The following is a 19740-nucleotide window of genomic DNA, read 5'->3' on the forward strand; positions in this document are numbered from 1 at the left end:
CTATCTCTGAAAAGGCACAAAAGCTAACAGAAACAAAGCAGGAAGTGGCTATGATAGAAAAGCTGGTTTAGGTACTTTCACTGGACTCCTGTGGTATCGAGCTTCATGAAAAAAAAATAACAATATAAAGAAAGTAGAGCCACCTTAATCATTTAGACTGGTATTTCAAAAAAGGTTAAGAAACCATTTCTTCTAGCTGTTCAGATGTTTCCTGAAAATACGTGCTGTGATCTTTAATTTTCTTTATCATAGTTTTCACTTACCAATTAATACTGAAAAAGTAAAAGCAAGACACAAATACTTATTCTATAGACTCTTGTATTTCAAATCATGTCCATCATGTAAGAGAAGAAAAATATCCATTTTCAGGACCATTATTCAGCACCACATCCCCTCCAGTTAGAGAAACCAACAATTCTTTTACACATCTTTATGTTGTAAGGCTTCAATAACAACTCATGAGTAGGCAAAGGTTTGCTATTATTTAATCTGGGAAGAACACTGAAAGAAAAAGGAAGAGGTTGTGTGGAATGTAGGCGGAACTCCTTTACATAGCTGGCCACATGTGGCTTCAACAGCTGAAGGGGAAACTGGCTGGGGCTATGGTTACATATTCCTCTTCAGTAAGGGTATCCGTGATGGTAACTCTCATGATGACGGTAGTCATCCTGGTAACCATCCTGGTATCCTTGGTGGTAACTATGGTAACCGTAGCCTGCATACTCATCTTCAGGGCAGCGCATCCCTAGTGACTGCTGAATGGCCATTTCCTGTCTCCGGAGTTGCATCGAATCAATTAAATCATACACAATCACCATGGACCACATTGGGGAAGGATACCAGGATTTTACATTTCCATCTTTTCCAACTAGAAGCATGGAGAAGTACTCAGGGCTCACTTGAAAATAGTTCCGGATGTCTTTCACCAAATGGGCTGGCACGTCTTCTCGCTCAACAACAGAGCTCCCTAGAATAGGGTTAGGAAAATATTAGGGGATTAAAGAGTCAGCACTCAGGAAAACAAAATGAGAAGAGATCACTGAGAGAGTAACCACAGGACTCATGAGTCTATTCTCTTTGGCTCAAAAAGAAGTTTGCTGTTTTTTCCTACTAGAAAGTAAATGTCCTTGTTGTTCTGCAACATTATTAGTGTCAAACTTTGGGGCATGTGGTATCTCTTTCATGAGAACATTACAAGATACAAAACCAGTCCCTTAATTTAATCCTCGCAGGATCAATTTATTTAAAATTTGTCATTAACAAAGATTATATTGTTTATATGCTGATTAGCTTAGTTTTTTGCAATTACAATTTTCCTTTTGATGCTGTTGTCTGTATAAAAAAAAGCTTATTCTATTGTCTGTATTAAAAAAAATCTTATTTTATTGTCAAAGGTGAAAAATACCAATTATGTAAGAGCTGGATAAATATATTTAAACTATTATGATTAGTGACACTGCCCAGCATTGTGCCAGGATTTTATGCACATTTCCTTATGTAAAGAGCTTGCTACTGGAAGGAAGGGCTAGATATGCCTTTTAAAACCTTTGGTAGCTAGTCACATTCTTTCAGCTTCTCAGAGCCTTTTTCTATATGTCCATCTGTTGAAAGGGAATCAATAAGATATAACCTACAGGCCTCATAGTACAATTCTGAGAATTAAATGAGATAACAGATGAAATTGTTTTGTAAACCATAGAGTCCTATCTAGGCAAAAATTGCTAGCTAAGAAAGTGAATATTTTTATTACTTATGAATGATTTTTTAATAAAGACAATGCTAGTTTTTTCACCCCACTTCTCCTTCCTCTCCACACACCCTGTGTGGGCGTGCATGCACACACACATGCACATCTATGTATGCAGAGGAGATGGGCACCTTAGAACAGGGGTGTCAAACTCATTTTCACTGGGGACCACATCAGCCTTGCAGTTGCCTTCAAAGGGCCAAATGTAATTTTAGGACTGTGTAAATGTAACTATTCCTCAACAGTGAAGCAAGACCTCAGTGCTGCCGCTGGGTAGAAACAAGGTGCTAGGCTGGATAAAACAAGGCAGAGGGCCAGATTTAGCCCAGGGGCCTTGTGTTTGCCACCTGTGCCTTAGAGGTATATCCACCACTTGCATATAATTCAATATAATTTAACTGAACTTAACAGTAGTTCACACTGTTATAAATAACAACACCATACCATTAATGGGGAACAGTTCTAAGACTCCTCCAATTTCTTCTCCAACGCCTAAAAGCTTCAGAATGGTTATGTGGCGCAGACCTGAGAGAACAAAGAAAGCCATAGAATTATGGGAAAGGACTCTAGGTCATCTTTTATTCTAAAGACCAATGTTTTACAATTAAAACCTCTTAGAATACAACCTGATTAGAGAGAATAATCTATTTTTTAATTATTCCATAAGAAAATCCTTACCATATTTTTCAGACTATAAGAGGTACTTTTCTCCCATTCAAATTTGGGAGGAATAATGGTTGTTAATGATGTTGTTGAGTTCTGTTTACATTTACATTGATGAAATATTATCTTATTCATGTTATTAAATATTTTACCAAATTTTTTCTTCAAAAATTTTTTTCCTATTTTCTTCCTTTAAAACCGAGGTGTATCTTATGGTCCAAAAAATATGGTAAATACTTCTAAAACCTTGAAAAAGACCAATTGCAGAATGATAATTCTGCAATTATCATTTCTGTTCATTCTTTAAAATGAACAGAAAGGTCAGATGGTTGTTTTGGGGGTGTTTTTGATAGATTAAAATAGAAGAATTTGGTCTTAAACTGTGACAAAACAAAAATAAAGTCATCAGAACATTAATATACCTGAGATGGTCTAACCTGATTAGCATTCTGAAAAAAGCCACAAACTTACATGGATCACTTTCAGAGGAAAAAAATTAATATCCCATCCATTGGGATTGTTAAAGAAATAATTCTGGCTTCTTCAAACAAATTTTGTCGCTCAATGGGCAGGTACTTATCACTATTAAGAGGACGCAGAGAGGGCAAGTAGCTCTTAGGCAAGCACAGCTTGCTTCCCGCCCTCAGCTAAAATTTCAGGAAAAGGGAGAGGTCAGGCGGTGGCAGCTCATTGGGATTCTCCTGAAGATGAAGCACCCATGAAGGGTTGAGGAGAAAGAAACAGGAGGGTGTGGGAGCTGTCCATTCATCCTGTCACGACTTCATGGTTTAGGGAAGATCCCAGCCTAGTCAGGGTCATAACTTGGAACTAATAATCTGAGCACTGATCATGTGTGCTGTCCAGGGGAGAAAACTGAAAGCCACTTCGGAGATCTCCTTTAAAGAGGAGCTTAAGGCAAAATGCTATTTTAAAAAAATTGTGGTCTTTATTTTCTCCCAGAGAAGTGAAACATTCTGTGCTGCATGTTGTTGAATTGTGTTTCCACGAGGGAAGATTATGAAATTAATTATTCCTGAAAAACATGATTTGTTCCCATTTTCTATATCTTGTAAACAAAAGAGTTTGCCTACAGTAATGTGACTTTAGGTTCTATACACAGACATTAAAAATACCACCTAATAGCTGCTGCAAAGATGTCTTTAGAAAATTAAGGCCCTGGCTGGTGTAGCTCAGTGGATTGAGCATGGGCTGCGAACCAAAGCATTGCAGGTTCGATTCCCAGCCAGGGCATGTGCCTGGGTTGCAGGCCATGGCCCCCAGCAACCGCACATTGATGTTTCTCTCTCTCTCTCTTTCTCCTTCCCTTCCCTCTCCAAAAATAAATAAATAAATCTTAAAAATATATTAAAAAAAATTAAGTCATAATTTTATTTATATTCTTATTGTGAAGGGTCATTAACTGCTTCAAGAAATTCTGCTTTTCTAGCATCATTGTGGTTATAAATAATTTAAAATATGCTTAAGAATAGTGGTACAATCAAATCTTATATATGTTGATATAAAGTCTTAAATTATTAACCTTGATAATAGGAGTATAAATAAAAACTGAAATGTATTGATAATTTACATGTACTGGTCCACAGCAAGAACACAAGCTCTGTTAATGTTTGTAGAACTCAACCCTTCCCCTTTGAAAAATCAAGTACAGTTTTATAACTAACACATGATTCTTCTTCCTAGTAGAAGCATCAAAATAGTGCTGATTCATTTATGTTGCAAAGTGAATTTTTTAAAACTCTGCCCCCTGCTACTTCCCCACACCCATGACTCTCAAAAATCCTTCCTTCATACAGCGTATCTTAAACGAGATTTCAGTTGTGATTTCCCCTTCGGAAATTGCCGTTATCTCTGTGGTTCATCATTGAACTTGGTAGTAAGATTTATGTACTATGCATTTTACTTTCTATATATCTATATTCAAAATGATATTAGCTCTGTCAGGCCACTAGAATAATAATATTTGGTAAAAAACAAAAAACACATGTTAGTTTTCAAAGCACTGGGCAATTCACCACAAAAAAAAAACTGTTTCTTTTTGACCTGCTTGTCTTAAAAATAATTTTGCTTAACAGATCTTGCAGTCTTCTTGGTGCCTTTTTAAAGGAATGACAATATAGTAAAATGTGTTTCAATTAATATATTAATTTACAAAGTCATTCCTGTTTTACTAAAGACATTTAATTTGTGGGGAAGCACCCAGTGTTGGTACCAAAAAATTACCTAAGTGAATGATGATATCCAGGTATTATAATCTTGAAAATATACATACGTGTGTGTGTGTGTGTGTGTATCTCACATAACACAGATCACTGCAAGTAAAGCAGCAGGTATTTTCAAACACTGCAATAAAGAACCCGAGAGAGGAGAATATTGAGAAAGAAAATAGACACCGGTTGACTAAGGTGCCAGCCTGAAAGCAACTTTATACTCAATACAACTGAGTAAGTGTCTGGGAATCTGCAGTCTGGACTGCACAGTATTTAAATGATCTAAGCTTCTATGTTTCATTTTAGAGCTGACCAAGAAGAGAGTGGTGTGGGAAAGCAGCGATGACGAGGCTTCCCACTCACCAAAATTGCATGCCTGACCACTGAGGGCCGAGAGCTGCTGTGAATAGGCCCAGTCTTCGTCATTAGGAGCCGAGATCACCAGCAACCGCCTCCTCCATCGGAACCTGGGAAAGAAGCAGGAGGCCACAATGACTACTTCAAACAATATAGGCCAGTGTGAGAGAGCAGAGTAACTTCAGCTGTTGGCATTTTCCTACGGCTAGAATGAAAAAACTGACTCTTAGAAATGTCTCATAGCTCCTCAAGCCATTAAACTGCATTTCCACACTTCTTGTACTTTTTCTGTTGTAACTCCACAATCTGCCTACTGTGGTATTTGCATGCTATGTCAGGCATGAGTTTGGCCCCCATGCCTGATTAGGTCACTCAGGAAGAGACACAGCTCTCAGACGCCATGAGGACTGGCCAAAATTGTATGTCATATTGTAGCAGCAGAAATAAGGAACCAGAAGGGAACTGAGGAAAATTCAAGTTCTAGTAGAGATCCCTAGGGTTTCAAGGGGGTTTAAGAAATAATTATATGGATAAGAAATAGAGTAAGAAAAGAGAACCGAATTTTAAGTAGGTAACAGGAAGAAGAAAAACAGGAAAGTGGCTCAAAGGGTCAAGGAAGGTTCCTGGAAACACAAAGCTCTATTCACCTTCCTTAGTAGCTACTAGTTTTTCCAGAGGCAAGCACAAGTTCTGACATGTGCCTGATTGTATGAGTAAAAACCAACACTTATAAAGTATCCCTATGAAATAGAATGGGGCTAAACCTATAGCCACAGGATTTTAGAATACATAGTAAACTTGCTTCTGCAATTACAGCTTCAACATGGCACAGTATTGGAAAGAGTTTTTGTCTTGTAGCCAGGAAACGTTTTGTCACTGCTCCTTTTTGGGTTCCTTAAGCATGTCCCTCAATTCATGTAATTCTCAATTTTCCCTTATCTCTAGAATCAAAAATAGCATCTATGTCAAAGAGGTGTTATAAGACTTAAACCAAGGCTCACAAATGTAAGGTATCCATGTGATGACATACATGTAGATCATGCAGGTTCCTAGGTGTAGAAGTTTGTCCACTAACAGACCTTGAACGTTGTCTGTCTCACTGCCATATAATAATTGATCCAACCCTTATGTTCATATTGTCTTATAGTTCAATTTCTGCACAATATGGCTTCCTCATGACAGCTCAGTGAGCACATGGTGTATTGCCTTCATTTTACAGGTGACAAAATGAAGCTTGGAGAAGTGAAGTAACTTGCCTAACTAGCAAATTGAAGAGGTGGTACCAAAATACAGTTTTCTCTGTCTCCCTGGCCATGGTTTCCCTCATCTACCACCCTCAGCGATCCTGATGCCAGGGTCCCTGAGAGGGGAGGAAGGAGAGGGGGTATGCAGCCAAGGGCAACTGTGTGGAGTTGTCTCAAATTCTGCCTTCACTAGGTTTTGCTTTCTGCCTTCAGTGTGGGCAACTATGGGCTGTTAGAGCGCTCACTGAGCTGTAAGCCAGCTGATTTTACTCATGGCTTCTCTCCCTATGCCCCTTCCAGCCTCAGAGTGAACATGAGAGTTTTCAACCCAAAGAAAATGGCCTCTTGGGGGAATAGTGGTTTGGGTGAATGAGAGAAAATGATAGTCTGATGAAATACAACCTCTAAATAGATGCCTGTAGCAAGGCTCGCCAAGAATTGCTTGCTGTGACATTACATTCGCTTCCTCTGCTTATTTTTCTTCAAAGGGAAAGAAAAACTAAAATCTCCACTGAGGATAGGGAGATGAATGTGTTTGGCACAGAGGAGGAAAGAGACGCGTCTGAGACTGTCCAAGGTTTCCTGGGAAAAGGAACAGTGACTGCTGTCGGATCACAAACATGGTCTCCTACTCTCTCCCTGCTTCCTTAGGAGACATGCCAGGCCAGCCTTCCCGGCCTCACACAGAGCTGTAGGGTGTCCTGCAGGGAGCTATTTTGGGTGAGGTATATTTTGGCTTGTTTACCTGTGTGCACCACCGAACACTGTCCTGATTGCAGAGGAATGGGGTCTGAGACTCCATCACAGACACACCAAGAGAAGGTCATTTTTTCCACAGTCCCTTCACATTAGGCTAAAAGCCCCCAGCTTGCAACATTGAAGGAAATAACATCCATAGGATGTGACAAGAGATGTGCATGAGACACAGATCCTTATTTTGGACAACTTGTTTTTCTGTCATTTTAGTTTCTTAGTAAATAAAAGTTCTATGAGCTATGGATATGTTTGCTTCTCTTAACCGGCATTCCAAAATTAGTGTGTTTGCCCACCTTTTGGGGCTTCTGTGTCACAGAAAGGTAATTATAGCCTGAAACAGATGAGTGTCGCTAAAGGTTAGACTGGCTTCAGAGTCTGGTCAGCTGAAACCAGGCTTAATATACCTGCTGGCAACTCAGCAAATTTAAAGGAAAATCCCCATTTGGATACTGGTTTATTTATACAACTTTTATTTTAAAAGGTTGCTTTTTCAGTTCTCTTTGCCTGGTTCTCAATCCTGAGGTGTTTACTCACCTCTCCCTTGATGACAAAATCCTCTCACTGGGAGCTGACTAACTGGCCCTGAGACTCTCACTAACAGCCCACGTTTATGGATTGCTCACCTTGTGCTAGATTCTGGGCCATCGTTACCTTCAGTATTAGATTTACCTTTTACAACAATCTTAAGAATAGATGTGCTTATTACCCTATTTTGCAAAGAAGGAAACTAAAGCCCGAGATCCCACAGCTAATGAGTGGAAAAGCCAGGAACTAAACTCTGGCTGTTTTACTCAGGCCTTTAAGTAATGTGCTACTGAACTTTAAATGTTATGACCAATGATAATCATCAGTACAGCGATCTTATGAGTTGTGACCACAGTCGTGTGTAGCCACAGACCATCCACATTATAACCATACACCATTCTGAATATCCATGAGATGAATGTCTCTGAAGTAGTAATAAATGTAAGAGCCCATATGGGGTCTTAAATTCTAAGGAAAATACAGTTACATAGTGTAGGACCCTCTCCAGTTCAAAAAAAACTTTAGATTCAAAATGTGCGGAAAAGTTTTAAGAATCAAAGAAGTGATGAATTCACATCAGTGATCAATATCCATGAGCACAGCAAGACTGTAAGGGAATAAAACTAAGAGAATGTCAGATCTTCCATTCAGGTTTAAAACCCATGACACGGTGATTATAAAGCACATGCTGCCTGGCGGTGGTGAGAAGAACCCCTCCTGCTGTCTGTGGCGGAGGCTGCTGTGGCTGGCCCAGGTCCTTGCTTACAAATAGTATCAATGAGCTGGGTGGTAACTGTCTGTTTAGAGGTGGGGCAACCTGAGTTCACTGGGATGGTTCAGAAGGTATGCATCTTTCAGTCTTGAAAGACTTAGAACAGAAAAGAGAATGTTTTCAGAGTCAAAATCATAGAAATAATATATGGATATTACCAAGAAGATCCTGGTTTTCTTTATATAATTTATGTTCTGGTGAAACTTTGGCATAATAAAATGACATCTTTAAAACTCCAAGTAAGAATGTGTAATTGAGTATTAGGTGTATGTAAATGTATGGTTTTAAGTTGAAAGCTCCCTAAGTGTATACAGTTATTGGAACATAGGAGAGAACTTTAGATTCACTGTGTTTACAAGATTAACTTATTAAGTTTATCAGTCATTTAAGTACTCAGAAATTCTTTCAAGCAATTAAAACATATATATACATACATATAATGTAAAATGTCTGTTTGAAATAATAAAGTTGTTTAATTACTGAGTTTGTAAGCAACATCAAACATTATCAATGCCCCTTAAAATTGATAGCTACAATTTCCTAAGTAATTAATAGAAGATTTAAAAGTCTAACTTAAATGTTTAAGAGAACACTAAGATAAAAAATATACTTTCAAAGAATATGTACAAGAAAGGAAAGTAGAATGGACAGAAAAGGGAAATGGAAAGAAAAGGAAAGGAAAATAATTTTTAAAAATCTTCGAGGACAACAATGAGCTCTTATTATTCATCTTCTAAGTCGATGTCATCTAGAGGGATGACCTTGGATCTGAAGTTGATGTTTCAATGGTCCCGGGACTGAACAAGAAGCCAACTGCCCAATGGAGTCCTAGAGCCCTTTCTCAGCTGCGAGAGAGGCATGAAGACTGAGCTGAAAGTTAGGCCCTGGGGAGGCACGCACCCTCCATCTCCATTCCAGAAACTGGCATTGCACTGAATACATGGATGAAAGGAGAACCTCAGATTCCTTTGAGCTCTGAAATCCTGTGGTTTTACGATTATCTTCTTTCGCTTCAAACTCTGGGCCTCTGGGTCCAAGACTAAAAATAATTCACTTTATATTTTCAACAGGAGTATTAGATAAGAACATGGACTTTAGGAGCCAGATAATCCTGGGGTCACTGAGTCCTAGAGCTGACACTAGCTGAATGATGAAAGTTATTCACTTAATCTCCCTTAGTCTGGGTTGTCTCATCCATAACATGACATTAGTTACAGTATTTAGATCACGGGATTGTTATGCAGATGAAATCCAGAAAAGCAGATGAAGTGCTTGGCACAGAGGTAAGCGTACAGAAAGCGATCACAGCAACCCTGGGATGCAGGTAGGGTTACTTACTATTTTTAGTCTCATTTGTCGGTGAGAGATTTTTAACACAGTTTAATTAAGAAATGTAGGGGCAAAAAGTAAATTGCAGACCCTAAACTTAGGTGAACAGTTAGTCCTATGTTCTTTATACATCATGAGGTTATGCCCTAAGAGGCTCAAGCCTCCTGAATCTAGAGGAATTCAGATTACCCACTTCTCATAGAATTCTTGATTCTATGACTCATTTATGAGGAATGTGCTTTATAGACACAAGTGAGGAAGTTCTGCCTAGACTGATACACAGTAAACACCGAGACTCCTAGCAAAGCTCCATTTCTGGAGCCCCTCAGCCACACAAATACAGGTTGGGCGGTGGGTGGTACCCTGAGGCCTCTGAGTTTATCTGCTGTGGGTGGAATTGTTGCAGCTTTGTACCTCCTAGGGTTCCCAAAGGCCATGTAGACTTTTTATCCAACATGGAGGGAGGGACAAAGAAGGGAAGACATGGAGAGATTTTTTAAAAAATCTCTATGTACACATACAGAAAAGAGTTTCCCTACAGTGGTTTCCAATAAACCACACTCCCTAGGGAACCAGGGAGCAGGGTCAAGAGGGTTTCTCCCTTTGAGGTCCTGGTGGGGCTTTTGTTGTTCTCTGCGGAGTTGGAAAGAAGCAGAATATCAAGCACAGTGTTCCAGATCCTGCTGGAAACTAGAAGCCTAGTAAATACGTAAAATAAAAATGTTGTACACAAATCCCTCCAAATTCACTGACTGAATAAATTAACCTTCACAGGTTAGAATTCTGTATTCTGTGCCAAAAAAAGAAAAAAAAAAGGAGCAGAAAAGATTTATCTGAAGCCACCAAACTAACATTCAAGCTTGGAGCTGACCCCAGCCAGCCTGTGACCAGAGCCACTTCTGACGTGGCAAAGACTGAGTCCAGTGGCAGATGACTGGGAAGCAGACAGACCTTTCACCAGGGAAGGTCCCTGTCTGCACACGTCTGCTGTGTGTTTCCTGGGTGTTTTCACCAGCTCACCCAGGACACATTTCTGCCTGCCCTCTCAGAGACTCCGAACGTGATGTACCTGGATAGGAAGTTCTCCAGTGACTGCTTCTTGTCTTCCTTGCACACAATGCCCTCCTTTTTCTGTTTTTCCATGTCTTTGATTCGGGACTGGAAAGTATCGATCAAATCAAATACAGACTTCATTGCTATGGGCACCTCATAGTATTGCTGTTTAAGAAAGAATAGAAAGTATATAATGTATAAAGATATTACTCCCCTCTTCTCAAGGGACAGAGAGCCCAGGAGAATTCCAGGGAACTCTGAGAACATCAGAACCTAGAGGACTCAGTGATTTTTAAACTCTCTCCTGTAATAGTATCTCTGCTTATGCTTTGAACTTCAGAATCCATGAAACAACTGCCACTTACCTTTTATGAGGATTGCTTCTTAACTGCACTCATTTTATTGGAAAGAGTCCACACCTTCCTCACCACACATGTCCTGGATTCACTTCCCTACCTCTGGGTCTAAGCTGAGTCCTGTTCACTACACAGCTGGAGAGACAGTGAGAAATGCCACATCTAACACAGGGATGGAATAGCATGTTAAAATATCTTACCTGAGCAATAGGAGTAATTTTCCACCTCCAGCAGGAGGCCTCTTCTTTGGCCATTAGAAATGGCCATATAAACTTAGTGATTCACAGAGATTATTTTACTGAGTAAGCATCACTTAAAATTAGTTTGTGTTTCCTTATGTGTTCTCAGAACAGAGCTGGGTTCCAATTAAGGATAATGAAATTCAGTTTCCTGCATCCCACCTATCTGAACTTACAATGGCAACCTGTGATGGATTTGGAGGCTGGCTGAGCATAACGAGCATAAGCGGAGGAGGAGCCTGGACGTGGCTACAAGCCCCCAGTGGGACATTCAGTAGTCCACAGGATACGAAAGCTGGTAGAAACCTTAGGGGTTATACAAGATGAGAGGTTGGGCAGCGCGAGTACAGTATGAATTAATGAAGGGACCTCTTTCCAGATCCAGGAAAACACTACAAGTTGAATCTGCTATTTGGGCAGGCAGCCTTTTTCCTGATGACTTTCGCATCAGCACGGCATACTCTCAGGACATTCAAATGGTTAAGACGGCGGGCTCTGGGGCCAGTCTGTGTAGATATGAAGTCCAATGTTAACTAGCCGATGGGCAAGGTACTTAACTACTCTAGAGCTCTATTTTTTCCTCTTAGAAACAAAAATAATTCCTGTTACTTGCCTTAGGTGTTTGAGATAAGGCTTATAAAGAGTTAAGGTGAGTGCCTGTCATATGGAAAGTAGTCTATTAATAGTGTTAGCTATTTTTGTTTTATTAATTTTTGAAATCATTTTTCTTAGTTCAGAACCTTTGTCCCCAAGCATACAAAGAAAGTAGGTCTAAAACCTTACTGTCTTGTGAATGTTTGATTAGGAGTTAAATTTCTAGGCCCTTCCAAAGTAGGCCTATGTTAAATCTGGTTTTCCTGAAGGCAGAGAGGCCAAATACTCTACCTTTTATCCCCAGGGCCTGGCACATTGTGGCCATTCAACAAGAGTCCAATGAATGCAAGACATTGATTAGTCTGAATCAAACAGCTGGGTCATGGGAGGTCATCCAACCCAGGCTTTTCCAGAGACCACATTTCTGGACACAAATTCTATAAACCAGCAGGAAATATTTGGACCGTTTTAAAACCTTCCTGTTTATAAAATAATTTGTGTTTACTCATATGTCTAATAGACTCACTGACAAAAATTCAGAGTTGCCATTCTAAGGAATGGCACCACATTATCCAAAACAGCAACCCATACCTTGACTTTTAGGTCCACATCTGTGAGTACCATGAAGAAGTCATCATAGGTCATTCCATACTCTTTCCTCAGTTCGCTGATGAGATGCTGGTCTACCAAGTCCTCATCATCCACCACTTGCATGGGTTTCTCATTATCTTAAGGCAAATGAAATGTGAATAAGTATGGGTGTGACAAGACATGTATCAGTGGGAACCAATGGGTAGAGACACTGGCCCTCCATCTGGCATTAATTAGAACAACTTTCATTAGTTGTGTATATTTGACTAGTATTTTGTTTAAACAAAAATCTATAAGGTGAATAAATATAGAAATGAATGAATAAATAAACTCATTTAGAAAGTCACTTTTCTAACGATGACCAAGCTCCTAAATTCTGCCCATTCTGGTTACAGTAAATCCTTAAGAGCAAAATGAGAGTGAGGACTGCTGAGTCATCCCTGCAAGAAAACTGCCACCTCACCCGGGAGTGAGTCATCACCCTAACTCACAAGGGAGCTAGACCAGATATTTTTATGCTTTATTTAATTCTAAAATTTATTTTAGTTTTAGTTATTCACTTAGTCAAGTCTAAAATCTGTATCTGTTCCTCCCTTTTATCACAGAATCACTTTGGGCCTCAGGGAATCATGTCACTGCCACAGAGAAAAATGGAAACTCTATGTTCAAACCTGCTATCAGGTTCATTTTGGCTCCAGAAAAAAATTAAGCTATTAATAATACAAATTTTGTAAGTGAATTTTAAGCAGTGTTACTGAAAATGGGAAGTGTGCATATGGCAGTGCCTCTGCCTGGAAAGCATTTTGGATGTGATAGGACACCTTCATCTACTTCTTCTCTCCCTTACAAGTCACAGTGTTACCCTCAACTCCACGAGAATGTTTACCTGCAAAATAATCCCCCCTATTTTTTAAAAATGTGAAAAATTAAAGTTAGCAAATATGTGATTAATAGATATATTAGTGATGAGAACCTGTCAGTTATTATTAACATTGTTACCCAGTGAATTGTAGGGCAGAAGAAACCACCACAGTTTTGCAGATAATGAGGTCGTATGGCTTGAATACCATTGACCATTATTGTATTGTTGTAGAATAAAATGCATATTATGACTTTAGTCTTTGTTAGAAACAAGACAAAAGACAGAACATCCACATGTGAATATGCGTAGGAAAGGTCAAGCAGGACATACAGCTGTTAACAAATGTTGGGGGAGAAACAGAATTTGTCACCCCCAAATATGACTTTTTAGTATATTAATTATTTTAAGCTGGTTACTTTTAAGAAACAAGACTCAAGAAAAATGTGTTACCTTCTTCCTAACTGCCTAAAGAATTTAAATATTTCTGTGGTATCGTTACTTTTCCTCTTTCATTTCTGATCTTACTTACTTGGATCCTCTCTTTTTCTTGATGAGTCTAGTTAAAGTTTTGTCAATTTTGTTTATCTTTTCAAAGAACAAGCTCATGGATTCGTTGATCTTTTGAGCTGTTTTTTTATTCTATGTCATTTATTTCTGCTCTGATCTTGATTACTTCTTTCATTCTGTTTGCTCTGGGTTTGTTTGTTGTTCTTTTTCTAGTTCTCTTGGTGTGATGTGATGTTAGGTTGTTTATTTGAGATTTTTCTATCTTTTTTAGATAGGCCTGTAATGCTATGAACTTCCCTCTCAGGAATACCTTTACTGTGTCCCATAGGTTTGAGGTTGTTGTGTTTCTAGGTACTTTTTGATTTCTTACTTAATCTCATTGTTAACTCATGCATTATATAATAACATGCTATTTAGCCTCCACATATTAGAATGATTTGTTTTTTTTTTCTTGAGGTTGATTTCAGTTTCAGGCCATTGTGATCCAAGGGTATCCTTGATATGATTTCAATATTCTTGAATTTGTTAAAGCTTATTTTGTGTCTTACCATGTGGTCTATCTTTGAGTATGATACATGTGCATTTGAGAAAAATATATTTTGCTTCTTTGGGGTGAAATGTTCTGTAGATATCAGATAAATCCATTTGATCTAGAGTGCTGTTTAATGCCACTATATCCTTGTTGACTTTTTGTCTAGACGATCTGTGCATTATTGATAGTGGGGTGTTAAAATCTCCTTCTATGATACCACAGAAATACAGAAGATTGTAAAAAATTACTATGAACAAGTATATGTCAAGAAACTGGACAACCTGAGTGAAATGGATAAATTTCTAGAAACATACAATCTTCCAAAACTGAATCAGAAAGAAGCAGAAAACCTGAGTACATTGACAACAACTAGTGAAACTGAAGCAGTAATAAGAAAACTCCTAGGACAAAAAAGCCCTGGACTAGATGGCTTTACAGGCAAATTTTATCAACCATTCAAAGAAAAACTAACACCTAGCTTTCTCAAACTATTTCAAAAAGTTCAAGAAGAGGAAAGACTTCCAAACTCTTTATATGAGGCCATCATTATCCTAGTTCTGAAACAAGATAAAGACACAACAAAGAAAAAAATTACAGGCCAATATCTCTGATGAACTAGATGCTAAAATCCTCAACAAAATATTAGCAAACCACACCCAGCAATGCATCAAAAAGATCATACATCACGATCAAGTGGGGGTTTATTCCAGAGATACAAGGATGGTACAATATTTGCAAATCAATAAATGTGATACATCAAATTAACAAAATAAAAGACAAAAATCACATGATCATATCAACAGATGTGGAAAAAGCATTTGATAAAATTCAGCACCAGTTTATGATAAAAACACTCAACAAAGTGGGAAAAGAGAAAATATACCTCATCATACTAAAGGCCATATATGAAAAAACTACAACCAACATCATATTCAGTGGGCAAAAAGTAAAAGTTTTCCCCCTAAAATCAGGAATAAGTGAAGGGGTCCACTTTCATCACTTCTATTCAACATACTATTGGAAGTTTTAGCCACAGCTATCAGACAGAAAAAAGAGCTAAAAGGCATCCAAATTGGAAAGGAGGAAGTAAAATCATCATTTTTGCAGATGATATGATCTTGTACATAGAAAACCTGATAGACTCCACCAAAAAACTATTCAACCTAATAAATGAATTCAGCAAAATAATGGGATACAAAATCAATATTTAAAAATCAATGACATTTTTGTACAGTAACAACTATCAGAAAGAGAAACTAAGAAAAAATTTCCATTTACTATAGCAACAAAGAAAATAAAGTACCTAGGAATAAATTTAACCAAGGAGGTAAAAGACCTGTACTCAGAAAACTATAGAACACTGAAGAAAGAAATTGAGGAAGATACAAGTAAATGGAAGCATATATTGTGTTCATGAATTGGAAGAATTAACATTATTAAAATATCCATACCATCGAAAGCAATCTATAGATTCAATGCAATTCCCATTAAAATATCAATGGCATATTTCACAGATATAGAACAAATATTCCAAAAATTTATATGTGTTTTATATAAAAATATATAAAAGATGAAAAAAGGCCCCAGATAACCTCAGCAATCTTGAGAAAGAAGAACAAAGTCAGAGGGATCACAATACTCAATATCAAACTATCCTACAAGGCCACTGTAATCAAAACAGCCTGTTATTGGCATAAGAACAGACACATAGATCAATGGAACAGAATAGAGAGCCCAGAAATAAACCCAAGTCTCTATGGTCAATTAATATTTGACAAAAATGGCAGAAGCATAAAACGGAGTAAAAATAGCCTCTTCAACAGATGGTGCCAGGTGTCTGGAATGGTACATGCAAAAAAATGAAACTAGACCACTATCTTACACCATGCACCAGAATAAACTCAAAATGGATAAAAGTCTTAAATATAAGTTGTGATATCATAAAAATCCTAGAGGAAAATATAGGCAGTAAAATTTCAGATATCTCAAATAGCAATATATTTGCCAATATATCCTCTAGGTCACGGGAAATAAAGGAAAAAATAAACAAATGGGAGTACATCATAATTAAAAGCTTTGCACAGCCAAAGAGACCATCATCAAAATGAAAAGGGCATGGACTGCATGGAAGAACATATTTTCCAATGATGCATTAGAAAGATTTAATCTCCAAAATATATAAAGATCTTATAAGACTCAACACCAGAAAGGCAAACATCCATTTAAAAAATGGACAAAGGACCTGAATAGACACTTCTCCAAAGACGACATATAGATGGCCCAGAGACATATAAAAAAATGCTCAACTCACTAGCCATCAGAGAGATACAAATTAAAACCACAATGAGATATCGCTTTACACCTGCCAAAATAGCTATCATTAATAAATCAACAAACAACAAGTGCTGGCAAGGATGTAGAGAAAAGGGAACTCTACTGCACTGTTCATGGGAATGCAGACCGGTGCAGCCACTGTGGAAAACAGTATAGATTTCCTCAAAAAATTAAAAATGAAACTGCCTTTTGACCCAGTGATTCCACTGCTGGGAATATACCCTAAGAACCCCAAAACACCAATTCAAAAGAATTTATGCACCCCTGTGTTGATAGCAGCACCATTTACAATAGCCAAGATTTGGAAACAGCTTCAGTGCCCATCAGTAGATGAGTGGATAAAATAAATGATGGTACATTTACACAATGGAATACCATGCAGCAGAAAAAAATGAATTCCTACATTTTGTGACAGCATGAGTGGAACTAGAGACTATGATGCCAAGTGAAATAAGCCAGTTGGTAAAAGACAAATACCATATGATCTCATTGATAAGGGGAATCTAATGAATAAAATAAACTAATGAGCAAAATAGAACCAAAGACATAGACTGACAAGTGTTAAGAGGAGATGGAGGAGGTGGGGACTGATTGATAGAAAGTGAAGTAATTATTCAAAGTACATATATGAACAACCCATGGACATGGACAATGGTAAGGGGACTGTTAATGGAAGAGGAGGGTGGGCTGGGTGGAGGGGGACAAAGGGGGAGAATTGGGACCACTGTAATAGCATAAACAATAAAATATTTTTAAAATTTAGACATTGTACCTGCTCCAGGAAGGGAGCTATCATCATAGATAACTATAGTTTAATATAGATTAGGTATGACAGAAAAGAGGAACTTAGTTAGGCCTGTTTGGTCAGTGTTCTCTGTGTCCCATTGTTAAAGTTGGCTCAACACGAGTTTGTTTATCAAATGTTTACTTTACCATCTTCACGTGAATTGCCTTCCTGCACTTTGAAATCTCAAACCACACCTGCTCATTTTGTCCCTGGGTCCCATATTCTTATGTAACCCTTGTTGTATGTGCATAAGTAATAAGTGTGGACAGCCCATATTTAATGGTTGGTTTTCTTCTGTTAATCAACCTTAAGTCACTTTGACTATCAGCCCAGCCAGAAAAACTTAGAAGGATGGAAAGAAAATGATCTTTCTGTTTTTGCAGTTGCTTCTGGAGAGTGGTGAGAGGTTCAGTGGTAACATTTGTTGTGTACTCTATGCATGTCTAGATTATTTAAATTTTAACATATTTTACTTTGTGACTAGTAATAATAATGAGAAGAAGAATAAGACCATTTAAAAACTGATTAAAATGTCCTTAATGATTAATGTTCTGATTCTAAGACTTTAAAAACCAGATTTTATCTTGAACCTAGGAATTAATACTTTTAATTCCCAACATACATTCATTATTGATTTTTTTCATTAAACAAAATATTTATCTCCAATGTTCTATACCGATTCTGTTGTGGGTGCTGGATTCAAAAATAAGTATGCTTGGACAGAGTTCAAGTTCTTAAATAGAATTAAAATTAGACTATTAGAATCTATCTAACAGATAAAATCACAAAAACTATTGAATGGCTGAGACAGAAGGAAGTTGAAGATTATAGTAGATTTAAAAAGTGGTCCCGATTGTCCACACCTGTACCTACACTCTGCCCAGTAACAGCAGCTGCCTGGTATGGTGAATGGGTTGAGCTGCCCTGACTTGTTCTGAGCTCATCTATCTGACTTGTTTTATTAGCACAAGTAACACAAATACAGGCTAGAAATGAGCTTGCACACTTAGGTTTGCTCTTGCTTCTACTATTGCCATGATTACATACCCACACTAGACTTCTGGAGATTAGTTCAAGTTACTCTGGTCTCACCCCAACCAGGGCTATCTCAGATCAGTTGATACCCAGCTGACACTTAACCTGTGTGAAAGCTCAGCCAAGATTGGCAGAACCACCTAACCAAACTGTAGCTGACTGAAAATACATGAGCAAGCCTAGCCAAGCCCAGCCCAGATCAGCTGAAACCTACAGACTTGTAACTAAGTGAATATTTAATGTTATATTCCACTGATGGGTGTGGATCTTTATTACACAGCCTTTTTGTGGCACTAGACAACTGATACAGACATTATCAGGCCCAACTCTGCCACATTACTGAGGTGTGCAGTCCAGATCCTACTGTCAGGTGAAGGCTGCTGTGAATATGCATAGCTGAATCCCTCTGAAACCTGTGCTCCTTAAAGAAGAGCTGCCTTGCCCCAAGTTATACCCATATTAGGAGACAGCCCGTATTCAATGGTTGATGCAGTGTGTGTGTGTTTGGGGTGGGGATGTAGATATAAATGCTATTCTCCTTACCTCAAAGTGAACAACTCTGAGGGGTCAACTGCACTGCAATTCAAATTTTCCTTCTTTCCCCTAGTACCCCGCATCCCTCATGGGTATTGTTCCTGGGGATATTCCTCATTAACTTTCTGCAGGCAAATCTCGAAGTCTCAGAGTCTGTTTCCCAGGGAACCAACCCGTCACCAACCCCAGGAAGGGAGCACTTATTCAAGTTCACATTGCTAGTTAATAACAGAGTAAGGGTTGGGATTCAAATAAAATGACCTTATTCCTTTCCAGTACTCTGTCTACTTTACCAACATATGTCACACTCGAGGATAGAGAGGACCCAGGACCAAGATTTAAGGCAAACTTTGTTCTACAAGGATATGGCAAGAAATCAATTTCATGCTCTGGATTTTCCTATCAACTAAATTCTTTTCTGAAATGTTTTGACCGAACATTGGAAACAACATATTTTGCACTCCCAGCCTACAGAAACAACTACATCCCAAAAGAATGCTAGTGCTGAGTAGAAAGGAAAACAGTAAAAGCACTGATAGACAGTGAAGCCAACGAGAGCAGTGGCCACTCCATGGCAAGACGAAGTCCACCTCTGGCTGAGTGCTGAGGAAGGTACCTGTAAGGCCAGCTCCTGTCCCCAGCTGCCTGCTTCTGCCACAGGTCTCTGTTACCCTCTGCACTGTCTAAATCAGGGG

General features: G+C 38.4%; 1 protein-coding gene across 1 annotated transcript in view; it reads right to left on the reverse strand.

Annotated features, from left to right (window-relative positions):
* Positions 1–301: 301 nt before the first annotated feature.
* Positions 302–19740, reverse strand: part of CCDC80 (coiled-coil domain containing 80) — a 35653-nt gene continuing 16214 nt past the window's right edge. The window contains 5 exon segments of the mRNA XM_028504569.2: positions 302–967; positions 2192–2272; positions 5002–5105; positions 10691–10839; positions 12455–12591. Coding sequence (XP_028360370.1) covers positions 621–967; positions 2192–2272; positions 5002–5105; positions 10691–10839; positions 12455–12591 — 818 coding nt within the window. The 3' untranslated portion in view covers positions 302–620.

The sequence above is a fragment of the Phyllostomus discolor genome, chromosome 2 (assembly GCF_004126475.2).
Source record: "Phyllostomus discolor isolate MPI-MPIP mPhyDis1 chromosome 2, mPhyDis1.pri.v3, whole genome shotgun sequence".
Lineage (NCBI taxonomy): Eukaryota > Metazoa > Chordata > Mammalia > Chiroptera > Phyllostomidae > Phyllostomus > Phyllostomus discolor.